The sequence below is a fragment of the Solanum tuberosum genome, unplaced genomic scaffold, assembly GCF_000226075.1.
Source record: "Solanum tuberosum cultivar DM 1-3 516 R44 unplaced genomic scaffold, SolTub_3.0 scf00076, whole genome shotgun sequence".
NCBI lineage: Eukaryota > Viridiplantae > Streptophyta > Magnoliopsida > Solanales > Solanaceae > Solanum > Solanum tuberosum.
Genome location: NW_006239000.1, coordinates 328,866 through 348,131, shown reverse-complemented (window position 1 = coordinate 348,131; position 19,266 = coordinate 328,866). Strand labels below are relative to the sequence as shown.

At 33.1% G+C, this 19,266-nt stretch overlaps 2 protein-coding genes across 4 annotated transcripts; both read right to left on the bottom strand.

Annotated features, from left to right (window-relative positions):
• Positions 1–16: 16 nt before the first annotated feature.
• LOC102585032 (methyltransferase-like protein 25) lies at positions 17–6,696 on the bottom strand. Of its 3 annotated transcripts, none has more exons than XM_015308138.1 (12): positions 6,484–6,696; positions 6,255–6,350; positions 5,490–5,570; positions 4,975–5,049; positions 4,392–4,475; positions 3,951–4,090; positions 3,011–3,262; positions 2,409–2,583; positions 2,180–2,263; positions 1,939–2,071; positions 1,276–1,346; positions 17–501 (listed from the first exon to the last, which is right to left on the bottom strand). In XM_015308138.1, exons 1-12 carry the CDS (start codon positions 6,607–6,609, stop codon positions 313–315), a joined length of 1,506 nt encoding a protein of 501 aa, XP_015163624.1. In that variant the 5' UTR covers positions 6,610–6,696; the 3' UTR covers positions 17–312. The 3 variants fall into 3 exon arrangements, with proteins under 3 accessions (XP_015163624.1, XP_015163623.1, XP_006346051.1); XM_015308137.1 differs by having other exon boundaries at positions 1,276–1,469; positions 6,484–6,695; XM_006345989.2 differs by having other exon boundaries at positions 1,276–1,469; positions 4,392–4,472; positions 6,484–6,695.
• Positions 6,697–14,830: 8,134 nt separating this feature from the next.
• LOC102584717 (uncharacterized) lies at positions 14,831–16,506 on the bottom strand. The gene has a single exon (XM_006345988.2). The coding sequence runs from the start codon at positions 16,262–16,264 to the stop codon at positions 15,050–15,052; it is 1,215 nt and encodes a 404-aa protein (XP_006346050.1). The 5' UTR covers positions 16,265–16,506; the 3' UTR covers positions 14,831–15,049.
• Positions 16,507–19,266: the final 2,760 nt, after the last annotated feature.

The following is a 19,266-nucleotide window of genomic DNA, read 5'->3' as shown; positions in this document are numbered from 1 at the left end:
GGCCACAATTAGATACTAATCCACTAACGTTTACCAACATTAAGTCTTGTCTTGCTTCCATTCACAAAGAAGTGAAGATAAATATAATACCGTTTCACCACTAAGAGGGGTCCATGTAAATACTTGCTTCCACAAGGACCCTGTAGAAAGCTAGTTCCTGGTCGCAAACTGCTTCCTTTTTCTTCTGCTCTTTTTTTCTCTTGGTTAAAGGATTTCTTAAAAAGAATAACAAACAGAAGCGGTCAAAATATCTGAGAACAAATCATAGCTACACAGTATGTTGAATCACATTTTGGGGATTGGGGAAAACTTCTACTTCCTAATTTTCTTAGCTATGATAGCCATATTCCTCGGGGATAACACAGGATTAAAAATAGGTAAGAGGCTTGCTTCCAGATCACTGTCGTACTCCTGGAGGAGCAATAATCGGTCAAGCAGTATAAGAGTTTCCAAAACAGAACCAAGGGCAGCACGAAGAGACCAATAAGGCCCTATCAACTCCTGCAGAAAGTTGATTACTTTATCAGAGTAAAAAAAGATTCTTGTTCTTTTAAAGGTATCTTTTTTGTTATATATCACGACCAAAAAAGAATATAAGAAAGAACAGACATCTCTATACTATCTTGAGAACAAAATCACCAAGGATTGCACATATCAGCTAACCAGCTTTCTGGATACTTGAGTAGATCATAGGCACCTGATTTTATGTAACTTTGAGCTAGTTGGGATTGGTAAGTTCAACTCCCGAGAATCTGAAAGAACAATGATGCCATACATACTGTACAACCAACAGACCTCCATTCCTAAGAGAAAGCTATTACATCAACTAATAAACAATGAGGCCACAACATTGTGGAACTTCAACTTAACTAAGATATTTTTGACCTTTTAGAATCACATCAATCAAATAGATGCTGAGAAGAAATATCCAGACCACTTAATCGTCCAGCCATGATCTCCAAGAGGCAATATTGTTTGGGCAAACCAATGACTTTAAAATTAAGCAAATTGAACACCTCTTCATTAAAGTTGTATCAAATCTTGGCCAGCCGAAATCAAAGGAAAACAAAGACAACTAATATACTGTTTCTTGTAATATGTCTTTAAAAGGTAAAGGAAAGAGAACCAGCTTAGAAGCACTTTAAGTGACTACACTTGTGGGATTACACTGGGTTTGTTGTTGTTGTAGTTTCCAAGTACAGAAGACAAATAATAATGCTGAAAAGAAATCTTTTATGACACTTAAAATAATAATATCATCAAAGATCTACTTACAAAGTATGATTCAGACTCCCTCCAGACTGCACTATAAGCTGTATCCTCCAAATGAGGGAGATGTAGGCGACCTAACCCAGATTCACAAAATTTTACAAATAGGGAGTATCCGTCCACAGCTCTAGACTTGCAATTTTTAGAACTCTGAATAGAAGAGTATTCATGAAGAAACGACACACTCTCCCGTGGTTCACCTGCATAGAAAGCACTTCAGAGCTTATTTTCTGAATAGGTAGCCTTCACAGTTGCTTCGACACTTGGGTCTATATAGACACTAAATGTTATTTCAATTGTTTAGGCGAATGATGTCACATTTGTCTTCTAAAGAAATGTTATCAACTTGTTTATGTTTCTTATTCATTCATGGAATGTATTTCAGTATGTCATGTTAGGTTTGGTTCGCTCAATGGAAGTTTAAGGCATTGGATACCAATTGCATCCTTCCAGTTTTGGAGCATGACAATAACATATGTACATTTTCATAAAATGATGAAATCTAAAAAATGTAAGGCTGGTCAAGAATATATGACACATCTCATGAATAAGCATTTGACATAAATTCTAATGAATATGTTATTCAGAAACTAATACAAGATATACCTTATATGGTTTTACCTTGAATCTCAATGAAGTTCATCAATGGTATCCTTTACAAGTACTCACCAGATTCTGAAGGCCCCCCATGATGCAAATTAGACTCCAGGATCCTCTGATTCTGTTGGCGTCGTAAGGCTTTCCCTTGACGCCCTATTGCAGGGCTTTCTAGCAATATGTTTGGATAATGTCTGAAGAGAACCTTCACAATTACTGCAGGTTAGTGGGCTACTGCTGTTTCAACGGAAGGACTTAGAGATAAGCCCAACGAAACCAGTTAAAATAGTAGTCCAAAATAAACAGCACGTACTATCTGGAAGGCAGCACGCAATGCATGCAACTCAAAGTTGTGAAGCCCTGCGTGCTCATCCAAGCCTCTCCATCTATCAGCACTCTGATAAAGCAACTCAAGGTCAGAAATCGGAATATGACTATGATGAAAAGGTAGACAAGTTTTCGAGATGCAATGAATTTGGACTGTCAATTCAAGTAAGTTCTACCAGCAAGGGTCAACAAAGAATAGTATAATACTCATCTACCTGACAAGCTAGATCGCGAGCATTTTTGTCAAGCATTACTCCAGCAGATTTAACACCTTGACTTACAGGAAAACCACAACAAGAATCCGCTATGTCAATGGCTTCCTCAGAAAGCAAGTTATAACAGCAACCAACACTAATCACTGCCTTAGCTTTGTCACATTCCAAGAATGTCCTTAAATTATAAGAAATATTGAGTCAACTGCGCATCACACAAATATCAAATTGGGAGGGACTATCATAACGTAAAACATTTCCGTAAAGTAAACTAAGATAAGAATAAGCCATTTAGTAGTAATTATTCACATAAAGCTTCTCAAAATATAATACCTGATTTGCTAGAAACATAAAACCCAGAGGCCAGAACTTATTCCAAATGAAAGGTCTTAGAATGACAAAGGAGAATAGACATGGGACATCTGTCTTTCTGGACATAGTATCTTATGCAATAAGAACGCAAATCGAACTCCACTAACCAGTCAGACAAATGGAGTAGCCCATGAACATTCATGGTCATCCTAGCACTCACCCTTTAGTTATTGTTAGGTCATTACCACCTCATGAGATTTAGAAAGGAGCACAATATAAAATATGGTACCCACCTCAACATTGTCACTGAGAGGTCTCCACATGCATGAAGTCCAGCAATAACCAATGTAGAATCACTATAAGACCGAGAAGGTAGTATATCCTCAGCAAGTCGAGATGGCTGAGAGACTGAGCATTTTTGGCTCAAATGTTGATTCCCTGCATGATCATTCTCTACTGGGGAGTTACTCAAGGCACTCAGTGTATCAGAAGACAGCACTCGGCATGTAACTGTCTTTGGCACACTAAACTCTCTCTGTTCGGAGCTGGAAAATAAGGGAAATAGATAACAGATAAGCATTCTGAAAGAATAAGACCATCCAATAACATGACTCAAAATACTGTTGCCAACAAAATGTAACCACTCAACAGATTGATGTAGAGCATTGACGCAGAGGCATATTTTGGTCAACTGGACAATGAATACAGCCAAATTTCTGCAATAAATCAGCTTTTCTTAAACACCCCAACCAGTGTACCTAAATAAACGTACTTCATGTGCTACTGCTCATAAATTGCTTTAGAAAAACTAAGATAGTATTGTTAGACTTAACCTATGTATTTTTGGATGTCTGAAAATAAGGTGAATAAGGAGGTAGTGGAGATTACTGCTCGCCACTGTTATTTATTGTGTAATGTTCAACCAATAACTCAAGTTGCAGCAGTTAAAAAGTTTATTCCCCTCTCTTGAGGAAAAAAAGAAGTTTATCTCTCCAAATGCTATGCAAGAATCTTAGCTATATTCAGTTTAGTTTCATTTCCTCTGAACCAAACATAAAATAAGTTAGATATAGTCCTCAACTTTCAATTTACAGCCAAGATTTTCAGACCACTTTTTTAGTGTTATATAGGTTAATTTTAACCTAGTTCATATAAAGATTTCATTAGCACAAGGAATATATGCTGCATATATATGATAATTTCAACAAGTATGCGTTCTGAGACTCTACCTACCAGTTTTTACGCATCTTAGCTGCATAGTGTTTCCTTATTCGCTCCGCACGTGCATCAGTAATCTTACCATGATGTGAACAGGCATCAATCGCAATTACAGAAAGCTGGTAGTCAAAAGCAAGCACTTGTGCAAGATAACCCTACACCATATGAACAGTCTTAAGTAGAAGCAGATAGCAGAAAAACCAGATGATTTTTCTCCACTAACAGAATTACTAGAATATTTCTTTTTTTATTTTATTTTAATCAGGTAAGCTCAGAATTTCATTGATATTGGATCCATTAAATGCTGAAAATTACATCAGTGGACAAAAAATGAGTTAGCTCTTTCCCAATCAACCGTCCTGTATGAATTCTAAGGAATTAACAAAGTCAAAAAATTCATTGAAACTATTGCATAGGAACAAGCCTGATAATTGTACAACACAGAAGGGGACACACCTGTCCAGCACCAACATCAACAACTGTTCGGGCTCCAACTTGCTTTGCGACTAAACTGACCAGAGCAGAAAGCGCTTCCACCTGCTTTGACAGTATTTTACCATTCTATCGTTCAGGTTGAGAAAATTAAACCCATACAAGGAATCTGCATAGTTGTCTTTTCAAGCTTAAGCTCAAATTAGGAAAAGCATTTAAATCGAAAAACAACCTCTATTAAATCCTTCGATCCATTTTGTCAAAACTTCTGAAAAATCATTATGTTCTTTCAGTCAGGTTGAGAAATCAAAACACTAAAAGGAGTATGCTTAGAAGCTCTATTGTGCATAAATTCAATATTACAAAAAATGTTCTGCGATCACATACTGAGAACAGAACATAGCTAGCAACGTAGACCACTAGTAAAAGCTTGATGGTGAAAAAAAAAAAAGCTTCCCTAAATGACCTGATATCAACAAGTAACATCATCAAAATCAAAAACTCGAAAGCAAAAAGGATAAAACAATGTTCCACGGATTTTTGTAGCCAACAAATTGAGTACAAAGATAGGCGTGTAAGAGGACTAAGCAATAATTTCATGCCTTACTTCATGCTTTTTCTTATGATTCATCCCTTGAGCTAAAACATTATTTAGTGAAGCTATGTGCATTCCTGAAAATTCCTGCAAGCAAACAGAAGAAAGAAAAAGTGAAATTCAATCCTGGCTGCCTTACAAAATGGTCTTGAACGTTTTGAAGAAAAAAGAACTACATGAAAGGTATCACTAACTCCAAAAGGGCATGAAACTACCAATGGAAGGGGTCATCTAGCACCTTTCAAGAACTAATTAGACTTCAGACAGCAAAATATGCAAAATGAACCAGCTACAGCAGTAGGCTAAATATCCTTAGTCTAGTTATACAGATATCATAACCCAGAAGCCACAGCAACTAACCAGAAGAAATGCCACTGGTAAAGAAAGCTATGTGTACAAAACTTCAAATATGGGAAAAGCATGAGTAACAACAATGGAATTATATAAGTCGAAAAGCTCTAATGGTAATTCTATAACTACCATGTATCACAAATTTAAGAAAAGAATGAAAATAAAAATAAATATACCTGAAAATCTGCCTGTTCCCGTGAAAGAGAAAGAGACCTCAGAGTAAGGATGAACTCCTTCAGTGAGCCAGGCCAGTGATCCTAACAACACAAATGAACAAAGTCAATTAACAAAGAAATATAGGTTATCTTACTGTCATAGATACTAGTTAGTTGGGAAACAATTAAGTACTTTTTTCCTTTTAGTTCTGGATAGGTGACATTAAACTAAAGTATTGAGAATCTTTATCTAAGTGTTTTCTTTCTCTTTCTCAAAAAACAAAAGCATACAGCGAAAGGAATAGATACCACACTAGAAAAGTTATGGCTATATTTATCCAAATTACATTTGATAGTTAGTGGCCAATAATCGACAGCAACAACAACAATGATTACACCTCAATCCCAAACTAGCTGGGATCAACTATGAATCCCTACTTTTCATATGGACCAAGATACCAATACTCAAGCCAATGGAACTTTGCTATTTGTTGAACTTGTTACATTCAAAGATAAGCTTAGCTACTAGTAGTGAGCAGTGAAAATATATGCTATTGCTTGACCCTCTACAAGTAATTTCTCCCAAAAAATGTGAGATTCTTCTTCCTGAGAGCAAAGCTGCAAATGAACCTCCTAGTAACTCTACACTTTCTATAACTCCAACTAACCACACAAATTCGAATTAGAAATGATTTATTAACAGGCAACAGAACAATTAATCTAAATACACATGAACTTAACAATATAAAGTGTAAAGCAAAAAACATAGTATATACTTATAACTACCTGAACCACACCAGAAGGAATCCGGAGAAGATTTCCAACCGACTCCTTCCGTAAACAATCCATCCATTCTTTATCAACAGGTTCCCATAGTCTATCCTGCATATACTCACAAAAAATTTCAAAGTTCTACACATAAGATATCAGAATGCTATATGCGAAGCATAAACAGTCGCAAACATAGCTCAATTAAGCTTAATTCACAGATGTGAAGTGAATAGAAGGTGAAGACCTTGAAAAAGTTGACGACATGAGCATCTAAGAAATAACGATAAGGTGCAATGAAGTTGATGATTGCATGGATCCATTGTAGGGTTTCACTCGCAGTGTTGCAAGAATACTTGAACTCTTCAGCCATGGAGGGAAGATTTGCACTCTCCCGCCACAGTTACCTTGAGCTCAGATTGCTGGTGAATTCAGTTCAAGTTCAATTGTAGGAGATACAATATAAGGCCGGGTCGTAAGGACTATCAGCGCAAATATTTTGAATTGGGCTTGGATGTTATTGTGTGGCCATTTGGATCAGAATTATTAGACCGGGCCGGTGTTGGTAGGAGTATGGGCCGTTACATAAGCTTATTAGGTGAAAAAAATTGAATAGGTTAGCCACTTGTAGGCTGATATTTAAAGTTTAATCACCATTTGTTTTGTAGGTAAGAAATATTCGAAATTTCAATTATTTTTTGAATGAGAATAACCGTAGCAAAACACGAAAAAAAAACTCTAGCACATTATGCTAAGAAACTATTACAATTGAAACTCCATCACACAAGGTTAGAGTTTGAAAAATGTTTTTTAAGTGAAACTCTAGTATTGTATGTGTGATGAAGTTTGAAATTTTTACAAGTGAAACTCCGACATACAATGTGGAGTTTAAAAACTCCTTTTTTGTGAAAATTAAACAAAATATGATGATTTTTTTTTGAATTTTTACTCGTGAAACTTTAGCATAGTGACATGGACTATCTAGACTTTTAACTTTAGTATTACTTGTTTCAACTACTCCCTCCGTCCCAAATTGCTTGTAATTTCAACTACGCCCTCTATTTTAATTTTGTAAATTGTCAAATAGTTTAAGGCATATTTTTAGTAATGTGGACAAGTAATATGAGATGGGGGCGGGGGGTAATAATATATATAAAGTCTAATTTTGTTGGAAATATGCTAAATATGAATAAAGGTGACATAATTTGTTTATAATATGATTTTGAAGTTTTTCTATTTGTATTGGAATCAAATTAAATACGTACTTGTGTCAAGAAAATTTCATATTAACAGTAGAGCGCGATTACATAACCAAAACTCGAATAGGAAACTTATGACACATTGGGTAATACCCTATGGTTAGGAAGAACCTCCAAAGACCAAATAAAGAAAAAACAAAGAAGTAAGGGGTCGTTTGATACAAAGTATTATAATGCATGGATTAGTAATGCAGGGATTAGCAATGCATGGATTAACAATGCATGGATTAGTAATGCAAGGGTTATTTTTATCAAGTGTTTGGTTCATTGCTTCCCACCTTATTTTGGGTTTGGATTATAAATTTTACAAAAAAATTCTTACCAATTATACCTTTGAATATAGAATTTTCTATTTTATTTAATTGGGCCAAGAAAGATAACTATTGGACAATATTATTTTTATAATTGAGAGTCTTATTACTAAATTTTTAGAGCTCGAATTATCAAAATTCAACTGCTTTGAAATTAAATAAGGTTATTACTTTGTTTTTTTTTTCTTTTCATAAATGGCATGTTGCTATAATTACAGTGCCGTTCGAAAAAAATCAGGAACACTGAGGATGTTTTCTGTTTTGGTTCCTTTTATGATACACGTTATAGTATGTTATAGACAATTCATTATTTTATTTCTCAGCTTATCCTATTTACAACCCTAGTTATAATTTTTTTTTAAAAGAATAGATGGAATTCCGAATTAGTTAGAAATTCCACTTTAACATTTGAGTCCTTTTTAATCTAAATAATTAATTTCTTCGTTGGTCCATAATTTTATTACATACAAAATAATTTCTTCTGCCTTATTATCCTATATTTGAAGTTAAATTTAATTGAGTGATTTATTGATAGAAATATCTAAGTTGAGTGAGTTTATCGACACAAAACAAAGTTCAATGTGACTTTACTTGATAAATTCTCAAAGTTGAGTACTCTTTTGAGCAACAAACAACTCTTTTAAAATAGTAAAATTTGTAAGCTAAATTATTTAAATAAATTTACTAATATAAATATAAAATATAAAATCAAGAAAATAAATAAAATGATTAAAAGAATTTGAGAGATATTTTTGTCTTTACATAGATAATCCCATGGTATTAAAAACCTATGTATTACTAATACCACCAAATGGGAGGTATTAGCAATACATCATATAATACCATGTATGTTGTATAACTCATCCATGGATTAGTTATATATGGACCAAAATTTCTACCAAACATAGAACTAAATAATTAAAGAAATAAGAAATTTTAGAGATTTTTAGAAATAGAAAGGGATATTGGAAATAAGGGGAACATAAGACGTGTATTTCAGTTGAATTAACTGATTGTATCCTCTATGTTGAAAGTACTAGATCAATTGAATCAACTGATTGTATGATATATCATTTAGTACTACTAGTTTTAATATGCACATTTGATTTAGTTTCATAAATAATTATAAAGTCAAACACATGCAAACCCTTAAACTTGTCCCTAAATTTCATTTTGACACTTCAACTCAATCTTGTTCCATTTTAATCCTTTAACTTCAATTTTTATGTTCCATTTTGACACTTCTTTTCAAAGAATCAACAAGGCCAAACACATATACAGCCCCTCAAACTTGTCCTCATTTTTCATTTTGGCACTAAAACTTAGCCTTGCTAAGTATTTGCGTTAAATTTAGATAGCCTAGATGATAAAAATAAAAATAAAATAGTGTTATTTAATTTAATTGAATGTTTAAGAAAGAAAATCAAAGAACTTTCATCAATTTATTTTCATGCGAAATACAGAGAAATATCAAAAAATAATATTATTGTTTGAAAAATTTTATGTTCGTTTGCGAATGTTTATTTTTTTTACGAAAATTAACAGGCACACGTCTATTTTTTTAAAACAAGAAATTGCAATTGAAGAACATAAATAAAAAGAAATCATAAAAATTAGTATAAGTGTTTAAATGGTACAGAAAAAATGGAGTTTAAGGGGTTAAAAATGGGAACAAGGCTAAGTTGGAGTGCCAAAATGAAAAATAAAGGCAAGTTTGAGAGGTTGTATATATGTTTGGCCTACTAAATAATATCATACATAATACCTGAAGTATTTCTACTAATATTCCCTACCAAACGACCCCTCAGAGTGGTGTTGCAAAAGTAGATGCACAGCAAAGAGACATAAGAGTACTTTCAAGTTACAACTCATAATAGCACGCCAGAAATTGCAACAGCACAGCACACAGTAGGAAAAAACAGATCAGATAAACTTAGGCAGCTTTAAAGCTTTCCCCACTATAAAGTAGTATGTACTAACATACAAAATTATAGTAGTATATGTTATATGTATAGAAGTTGTCAATCGTTATATACTTTTCCTTTTTTCTTCAACAACTATAGCTTATTCACTGTTTACTCAACTAACTAATTCTAATTGTACATCTCTCTGAAAGCTTCCTTTCCTTTTCTTATTAAATTTTAAATGAAGAGTTTGACTAGTCAGTTTTCACGAAAATGCTTTATACATGTATATAATTCTACACCTTATATATTTACAATCGGATCCCCTATTTCAACTGTGATTTCGTGTGCACAACCAATACTCAAATTGTGCGTGTATGCGCGCACATCTCCTTCCATCTCCAAGGCACAGTGAAATCAAATGGTCGTTTGTCTTGTTAAAAAATTTGTTCACTGTTCACTGTTGTTGTTTTTAGTATACTGTAGGACTGTTAGCTGTATGAGGTAGCTGCTAGCAACAGCAATTTGTCGTTTACAAGTCACATTTTGGAATACCTTATTACCTTTCATATTCATTTACCATTGTGGTCTGCATGTCGATGTGACCACTCACTTCTCTTTAACATTTACCATTGCTTTCATTAACTTATTCAAGAACCACGCTTTTCAAAACATTTAAATATATACATACACTAAACGTAAAAGATTTTTACGTGGAACGGAGTAAAAACTACAACTTATTAATGTGTAAGATATGTCTCAAACTTCACTAACTCGATCGTGTGAAGAATAATTTAAGGTTACAACTCATAATTAACCTAAGGAATACCTTAATCAATCACCAACAATCAACTCAACTATGAAAACTATTTTCAAAGACTATAAACTATATGTGCTACAGAAAATTAATACTTACAACTTCAACAAAGCAAATAGTATGTACCTAACAAACCATGCAACTCATCCCACTAGCTAGGTTCTTTAGTTCAATAGCTATGATAATAATATTTTACGAAAAAGATTAACTTTAATTTGGTTTAGAATCATTTTTAATGTCATACATTATGGAGTAGTGATACTTAAAATTATATTCAGATAAACGACACTGTCAGAGAGAGAGATATTTATCTGATGATCAAGTGGATGCATGCACTATTTGAGTCGTTGTTCCTCTGTGGTGTGTAGCAGAAGAGGGATGAGTGTTGAATTTTGGTCTCGTGAATTTTGTCGTGATAGATGCATGAAATTTTATAAATTGGGTCGATGAATTTTGTAGACGACCGAATATTTCCAAATCCCACTATTTGTCCTTAATAAATCAGCACCTACATCAACATCACTAAAGTACTAATATCATTATTTATTTATTTTATTGTCTATTGAGGTAAAAGAGAATCTCGTGAACCGACAATTTCATGAACATCACGCTCCTAATAAATATTACTACTATTATAATTTACCATCAAAGTTACTATGAAATAATAAATATCCTTCGTTTTTAATAAAAACTCTCGAATTCAAATGAATTTATCCCTTAAAAAGGGAATTTGATGGAACAACATTGATGGGAAAATTTAACAAAAGTATAATTTAAATACTGTAATATATCCAATATCTTGAGTAACTTTTTTTATAATTTAGTGTGATACAAACATGTTAATTCAAGAGGTAATACATTTTGTTTTAATTACTCACAAATAGTTTTTTGAAAATATCATATATCAAGATCGAATGCAGAATAATTAAACCGAGATGGAGAGGGTTTAAGACTATAAAGAAATAGTTGAGCATATAATTTTGTTGTAGTAACTAAGTAGTTAATAATAATAATAGCATATCTATGGGCTCTGGTGTTATAGGTATATTCCAAATTAAAAGTCTTATATATACATTGAACAAATATGAAAAACATATAAATATATGAATTGAGTCGAGAGTTATTTTTTGAAAATAACTTTCTATCTTTATAAGATAGAAATTAGCTAGATGTGCATACTCATTATTCTTTTCAGACCTCGCTTATGAACTTATAATGAATATGTTGTTGTCGTAGACAAACTATATGAACAGTAACTGTTAAACCTTGAGGTAATTTAAAATTTCATCATAATTATATTAAAAAAATAATTTATTCAAATCTGAATGAGAAAAACTCAAGTATGACAAAAACCAATATTGGCTCATTCCATTCACCACAAGACAAATATATTGCATTCACCCAAGACATTTCCTCAATCTATATGTCTCCTTTGGAACTAAGAAAGAGACACTATATATTAACAACTCTCCTATTGATTTATATATAAAAAAAAAAGACAAAGACAAATTCACTGCGCAACCATATTATATAATTAAGAATGTAGACAAATAAAAACATTATATTATTAAGCAAAGGTTAAAGAAAAAGGAAAAAACAAAGGTATGGTTCATAAAATTAAGGCAGGCTGCAGGGAGTTTGCCTCACTGTCTAAACTAAACAACAACTTGTGCATCAGCTTTTTTCAATTCTAATATTTGTCTTTGGTTTGCTCATTAGTTGTTTAAGTATATACTTAAGTACATGCTAATCCACTAATCTCATAATTAAACTATTCTAATACTATATGTTTTTGTTCCCAAAACACCTTTTCTCAGTTACTAATATTTTTCAATAATTTACACAGATTTTATTGATCTTTGCATGTGCACCACAAGGTGAAGCCCCACTCGCTGGCGCGTTCCTTTACTCATACCCGATAGATTGATTTTGTTAGTCTGATTAATTTAAATTCGTGTTTGTAGAAATTTATGGGTTAGGTAGTTCATTTGAGCTCTGCTATTTAACATATATCTATTGTTTTTAAACTTTTTGTATGTCTCCCTACTTTAGAACAAATTTAGATATGTAGTGTAAATTTCTATTTGAAATCAGAAAAAAAGAAGAAGATGAAAATCATCCATATAGCCAAAAAAAAACAAAAAGAGATTGAATTTCAAACAAAAATGGCAAAACTTCTATTATACGTACTTGAACTTTGGCTAAATAAAAATTCAAACAGCTCATATCTGAAATTATTTCGAAATGGATAAGACTTATAGATATTTTACGTATCACGAGCAGGCATAAGTGGTGGATTCAAGATTTGTGCACTTCAATCCATAATTTGTTTAATGTAGATGAATATATAGACGGACGAAGATAATATTTCCCTTTCGCATATAAACCATAATTTGATAATTAATACCAACTAATAACTCAGGTAAAACACTCACTATCGAAAGAAATCACTTGATTAGATATGATTTTGAGAAATGGGGAATTTAAGAGGTGGATGAATGATGATGATGACCAAAATGCAAACGAATATTGGAAGCTAAGGCTGCAGCTGCAACATCGACTACTGCGACAATTGTATAGTAAATGCTACGGAGAATTGGTTAAATTTTCTTTCTGTATCACTTTTCCTTTACTGGCACTACAAAAGAACCTTTAGGCTGCTCCACTAACACTGTGCTACCTAAATGAATAATTTGGGCAACACCCACTAGATCTGCACATTGAATGTCAATATCAAAATTCAATAATACAAGTGACACAATACTCTCTTTGACACAATAGATTAAAAGCATTTTTTCTAAATTTTAGAATTTGTAAACTCAAAATTCCAGATTTACCTTGATTGTTTAGAGCAAATTTTGGTATTGCCAATGTCTAAAAAGCACTGATATCTGAGTGAGTAACCCTATGAGTCCATTCTAAAAACTATTGGTCAAAGTCAAGCAACTTATCATGGAAATTCCAAGCAGATAGAATCGAGTAACCAACTTGAAATTGGTGAAATTTCACACTTTCAATACAAAGAAAAATTGACTTGTGAGTAATGTGGAGCTATATATATATATGTTGCTTGTAACCTTCAAAAATATTCTTGTACTCATAGTATCCTATAAAAATCAGACATATATTTGGCAAGATTCAAAAGAATTCGAGCAACATACGTTAAAAGTGGACAAGAATGGTGAAGGATCAATCACTCAATTCACGCTCTCTATAGATCAGGACCTATAGCATTTAAATTCAGAATTGATAACGAAACAAAGGAATGGTCAATTTATTGGAATCAAGTGGGACTCTTCCATCAATTTACATAATTTAGATTTTAAGGCTTATATAAATAGGAAGATTATAACAAAAAGAATGGGGACACGAAATGGAGACAACGACAATAGAAAGAATTGTTATATCTTTATCTGATTATTTTACACTACAAAATTCACACATACATGGACCTCTTCAGCTATTCCCCACTTTTTTCTATCTTGTCTTCAAGTAGAAAAAGAATTGTTACTATTTTGGATAAACAAATTCCATGTTATATTTACTTGCAAAAGCTGCAGCATCCCTGCCCCAGGTTAAAAATCACTGCTTTGTTTAAGATAAAAATATTGTGTTAACTTATCCTATTGATTTAACATAAATATCGAATTCGTACGATTTTTAGCAAAAAGAGAGGAATTGAGTGTTGAGTAGAGAAAGGTGTTCTCTAACAACATTTAATGGACTGTAGATACACAGTTTCCACATGCTAGCACCATATATGTATCAATCATCCAATCTTTACAAGCTCTTCGCGTTTTTAAATTACATCGAATACATTATTATTTTAATACATGGTCATTATAAAGTGTAGTAGCTAGGGGATCAGACTGACGTGCAAAAAACAGATTGATCAGCAAAACCTGCCATTTTCTCAGTGTGTATTAAAAAATAAAAAAACTCAGCATTTCCCAAATTTCAACACGAAAAAGGTTAAAAGAGAATAAAAAAACAAAAATGAATAATATTAGAAGAAATTATATTTCCAGTAAAGCATAGCAGAGAAAGATGCCAATGCATGTCACGTTACCTTCTTCCTTGTGCCCAGAAAATGCTACAGTGATCTTAAAAACCATCATTACGACCATCCATGGCGCGTGGTTATCAAACGCTTTAGCACACATAAACATCATATCATGATTCATGATTTATGATTCATTCAAGAATGAAAAGAAAGGGATGAACTTTTAGGAAAAGTATAACAGAGATTCCCATAGCTTTCAGGTACAAGAAATATAATAATACTCCATTAATAAGATTCATTAAAAAAATAATTAAAATTCAAAAACATTAGCTTTCAACATCAGAGTTAGCAAAGAAGAAGAGAACAATGGAAGTAAAACAAGCTAAGAGTTGCCTGCATATTTACATGATTTTTTTTTTCTAAGCCTGTAGAAATCTGGAAAAATTGCATGAAAAAACCCCCCTCAAAAATCTAACGGAAAAAGGGTAAGGATTACCAAGTTTCTAGCCTAAAAAACTTTCATTCTTTGATGCGATCTGTTCTGGGTCTGATGTTACTGTGATGGTGTCCTGCTTTGTTTCCAGTTACAGCAGAAGATGAAGATGAAGAAGAAAACAGGGGAAATCCGAAGACCCCTGATTTTGAAGAACCTCTAAGGGAACAAACGGGGACATTGAGAACAGGAGTAATACGGACATTAGCTGAATAAGATCTCTCCATTCCTCTGTGTTTATACCTGGGTCCACCATTGAAGGTGCTGGGACTGCTTGAACTTCTTTCTAGGCTGTGGAAAACAATCTTCCCCGACGAGTTCATACGAGGACTATCAACAGAGGCTCCTCGAACAGTGGTGACAGTAGAGTCTGATTGTTTACGAACGGGGCTTCTGCTAGCTCTATTAGCAAGGGGATTATCAGATGATGACACTCTATGCTTCACAACTCGAACCCGGCGGTGATTAGAGATATGATTTGCATTTCGAGAGAAACTGTTTGGTTTATCTGAATCAAGGGAGAGTCTAGGAAGATCATCGTAGTCATGGCCAGAAGAGGAAGACGAAAGGGATAATCGAGAAGAAATTGAAACGGACTCGGTATCGGAGTCCTTCAACAACGGAAGGTGAAGAGACGAGTCTAGAGAAGAGCTTAAGGACTTTGAGTTGCGATGAAGAAAATTTTTCAGGGATTTATGAGCAGCACTGCTCGGTAACGACGACGTTCTCTGAGTTTCCTGCTTGGCATTAATGTTGTTCTGATTCTGTTTCTTCAAGCCTAAAAGCTCCCTCCATCGTGTAGTACACCTCGGTGCTTTCGGAGAGAACAAATAAGGATCCGCATTACAAATCTCATTTCTCATCCGAATTTGAGGTGTATCCGGCGATCTTACACCAGCGGAAACAGCAGCCGACGTCGTAGCAGCAGGACGGATCATAGAGAGATGAAGCGGCACCAGCTTTCCATCGAAAAAAAGCTCATCAGCTGGCAGCATATTTACCGGATTTTCAAGGCAAAACTCAAAATCCACCATATCTTTCGAAACTTCTGGATCTAATTCCTCCACCTTATCATTTTCAACACTCGTCTGCTTAGCTCCGGCAACCTTGGAACCTTCGCCGTCCCTACTAAATGACATCCTTGGACCTAACCAACCATATGACTTATACTTAGCAGCCGGAGAACAATCCAAAAACTTCTCCGGCGACATACCCATTTTGTTTACGCATGCTGAAGCCATAATTTCCGGCGTACATACAAATAGAAGAAACGTTAACTTAACGATTACAGAATGGAATATATATATATATAAAAAGAAAGAGTCAAAGATCCCAAAAAATATGCAAAAAGATGCAAAGTAAGAGAGTAGGTAGCTAGGGTTTATGAATAGTGTTTATAGTAGTGCAGCGCAGTGTATGTGGCGCTCCATTGTTTAGCAGTAAGCAGCAGGGAGACTGTGTCCCAGTGGCATTATATGTGAAGGGGGAGCACATAAATAGAAACATCAGAAACAGGTGGGTCCATTGTTTACAACAAATGGGGTATTGACACGTGGAATGTGGTCAAAGATTTAAAAAGCCCAAATCAATGTGACGACTTGGGTCCAAAAGCCCAAACTGAAAAAGCGGGATAGTTTTGGGGATCATGGCGGGCACATTAATATTCGTTTTTATTTCTTTATTCAAATTTTATCTGAAGCAAAAAAAAAAAATATTTATTAAATAGGTAATTACCGTTGTAAAGAAATTTAAAATATTTTATTTATTATTATATATATTGAAAGGAAGAGGGCAAAATTAGGATGGTTCGCGGAAGCAGATGCTGAACTGCGTACTGGTCACTTTGCCTGCTTTGCTTTTAATTAACTTAAATTAAATAATTAAGTAATTGATTATGAGATCTGTTGGATTAGCTAATTAAAAGTAATCAGTAAGTATTATGTATTGTGAAACATTATTAAATGTTAGATACTGATTTTATAAATAAGCATTTGATAGAAAAAAAACATTATTAAGTATGAGATATTTATGTATCTTCTCTTTATATGCTTGAACTATCTAAGTCTTGTCTCTCTCATTTTATCGATTATGAAGGTCACTCTCACCCTCTTTTAAACTCTCCTATTATACACATTGCACACACATTCATTTAAACATTTTTATTTTTGTTACTTTTATTTGCATCGTCTATCCATACTGGTCTGATCACCACTTTATACGTTCATCCACCCAACTCCAATATAAAGCACCACACTCTTATGTGGAGTATTTTTATAGCTAACAGTCTACCTTTTTTGTTTTGTGCAAAAAGTTATGAGTTTCATTTGTTACGAGAAAGTTAGTTGTTGTTATGTTAAGATATGCCTTGAAGACCTCTCCAACTTGACTGCATTATTTGGATAAATACAACACTAGCAATTCTAGGTTACTGTTAAAAGTATACCTCGTTTACTTAAAACACATTGGATGTTTTTGGAACCTAGTTAAATAATTTTAGTGTACTACTCCCTACTTCTTTATTTTATTCCTTGCTTTCACTTTTCATATTTTGACTTAGCACACTTATTAAGAAAAATATTTTACTAAATTATCCTTTATTAAATGATGTCTTAGAATATCATTTGGAAAAATAAGTATTTAATGTTGAGGGTAAAACATGAAAAAAAATTATTGTTTTTTCTTGATATGTCGAAAGTGATAAGTAAAAATAAAAATCTATTTTAGAAATAAATGACAAATAAAAGTGAACGGCGAAAGTATTTCTTATAAAGAGATTTGATATTTTTGAGGTCTTTACGAAAATAGTTAGTACAAATTGTAATCTTATTTACACAAACAACATATATCTAGTATAATTTCATAAATAAATTTGAATCGGAGAGATGAATGTAAACATAGACTTTGTTCCTTATTTGTGATGTAGAGAGTTTGTTTTCGAACGTGTTTATTTGCTTTGTCAGGTGAAATACTCATTATACAAGTCTTGCAACTTGTTCATTTGCTTTTTAGTTTCGAGATCTCTATCTTTGATCACTATACTTTGTTCTTTCAAATTGATTAATTAATATAAAGTGTTATTTATTGCTGCTAACCCCATGTGCCAAACTTAGAATAGAACAATTTCAAGATAGATAATCACGTTCTTGTTGTTTGATTTGTTAACAAGGTATCATAATAAGCTTGTTTGCCTATGAGGAAAATTTTAAACTTTTATGTGTTTTTTTGTTTTTAGATAGGAGGGGAATGTAAGATTATTTTCCATTTATATGGTTTCACGTGACGGCTTTTGTCTTCACTTTATGGAATAGACATTTTTCTTTTGTCATTAAGACATAAAATATTCTTCTTTTGAATAATCATTTTCTGGCTTCAAACTTTACAACTATATGAAAATATGACTTTTCTAGGTTCCTAGTTATGAGAAAATGAAATGTTTGTCATGGCTAACTTCAAACCTTATTTTCAGTGTTATATTTGTTGGAAAAACTTGATTTAATCCACAAGTAAATTTATAAATAGCGATGAACACTTACCTTAATTCATTGAAAGAATTCAATTATAGAAAACACCTTAAACTTAAGTCTTAGTTATTGAAAGATATAATACATAAATGTATCATTTAACTTAGCATCAGTTGACATCTATGTCCCCTCCCCTCAACTTTGATTATGCACAAGTAGGCGTTTAAACTTGTATAAAGTTGAATAAGTAGACATATGTGTCTTACCTGACATGATACGAATAAGTTCAAGTGCATCTCAAGTGACATAATTGAAAATATGATAGCTCTAAACTTTTCTCCAAGATAGGAATAACCAAATATTAAAGAGAGATAATGTTATGACTTTTGTTCGAGAGAAAAGTAAAACTCAAAGTTAAATATGACAAAAGAAAATCATGTCAAAAACTTAACACATGTACACAACTATATATTGCCCCTCAGGACCTATAGTGGAACGCAAAGACAAATAGCCTGAAAACTAATAACACAATTACACAACTAATGAAAATGCAACAATATCTACTTATAAATTAGTTCTCAGAAGGTGTTGGGGTGGATGAAATAATAGTAGGGATTTGGGGGAATGATGGCATTGTAAATCCTGGAATTGTTGGTATTGATGGCATTGGTGGCATATTAGATCCAATTTTTGGAATGGAGGGCATATTAGGCATGTTTGGCATTTCTGGTATAGTAGGAAATTTTGGGTTATTGGTTTGTAATAGATCACGACTAGCTTCA

Coding starts and splice junctions, on each gene's coding strand:
- LOC102585032 (XM_015308137.1), bottom strand. CDS start 6,609: ATGGCTGAAGAGTTCAAGTATTCTTGCAACACTGCGAGTGAAACCCTA. Junction 4,476..4,974: donor ATCATAAGAAAAAGCATGAA/GTAAGGCATGAA, acceptor ATACTGTCAAAG/CAGGTGGAAGCGCTTTCTGC. Junction 4,091..4,391: donor TTGATGTTGGTGCTGGACAG/GTGTGTCCCCTT, acceptor CATATGGTGTAG/GGTTATCTTGCACAAGTGCT.
- LOC102584717 (XM_006345988.2), bottom strand. CDS start 16,264: ATGGCTTCAGCATGCGTAAACAAAATGGGTATGTCGCCGGAGAAGTTT.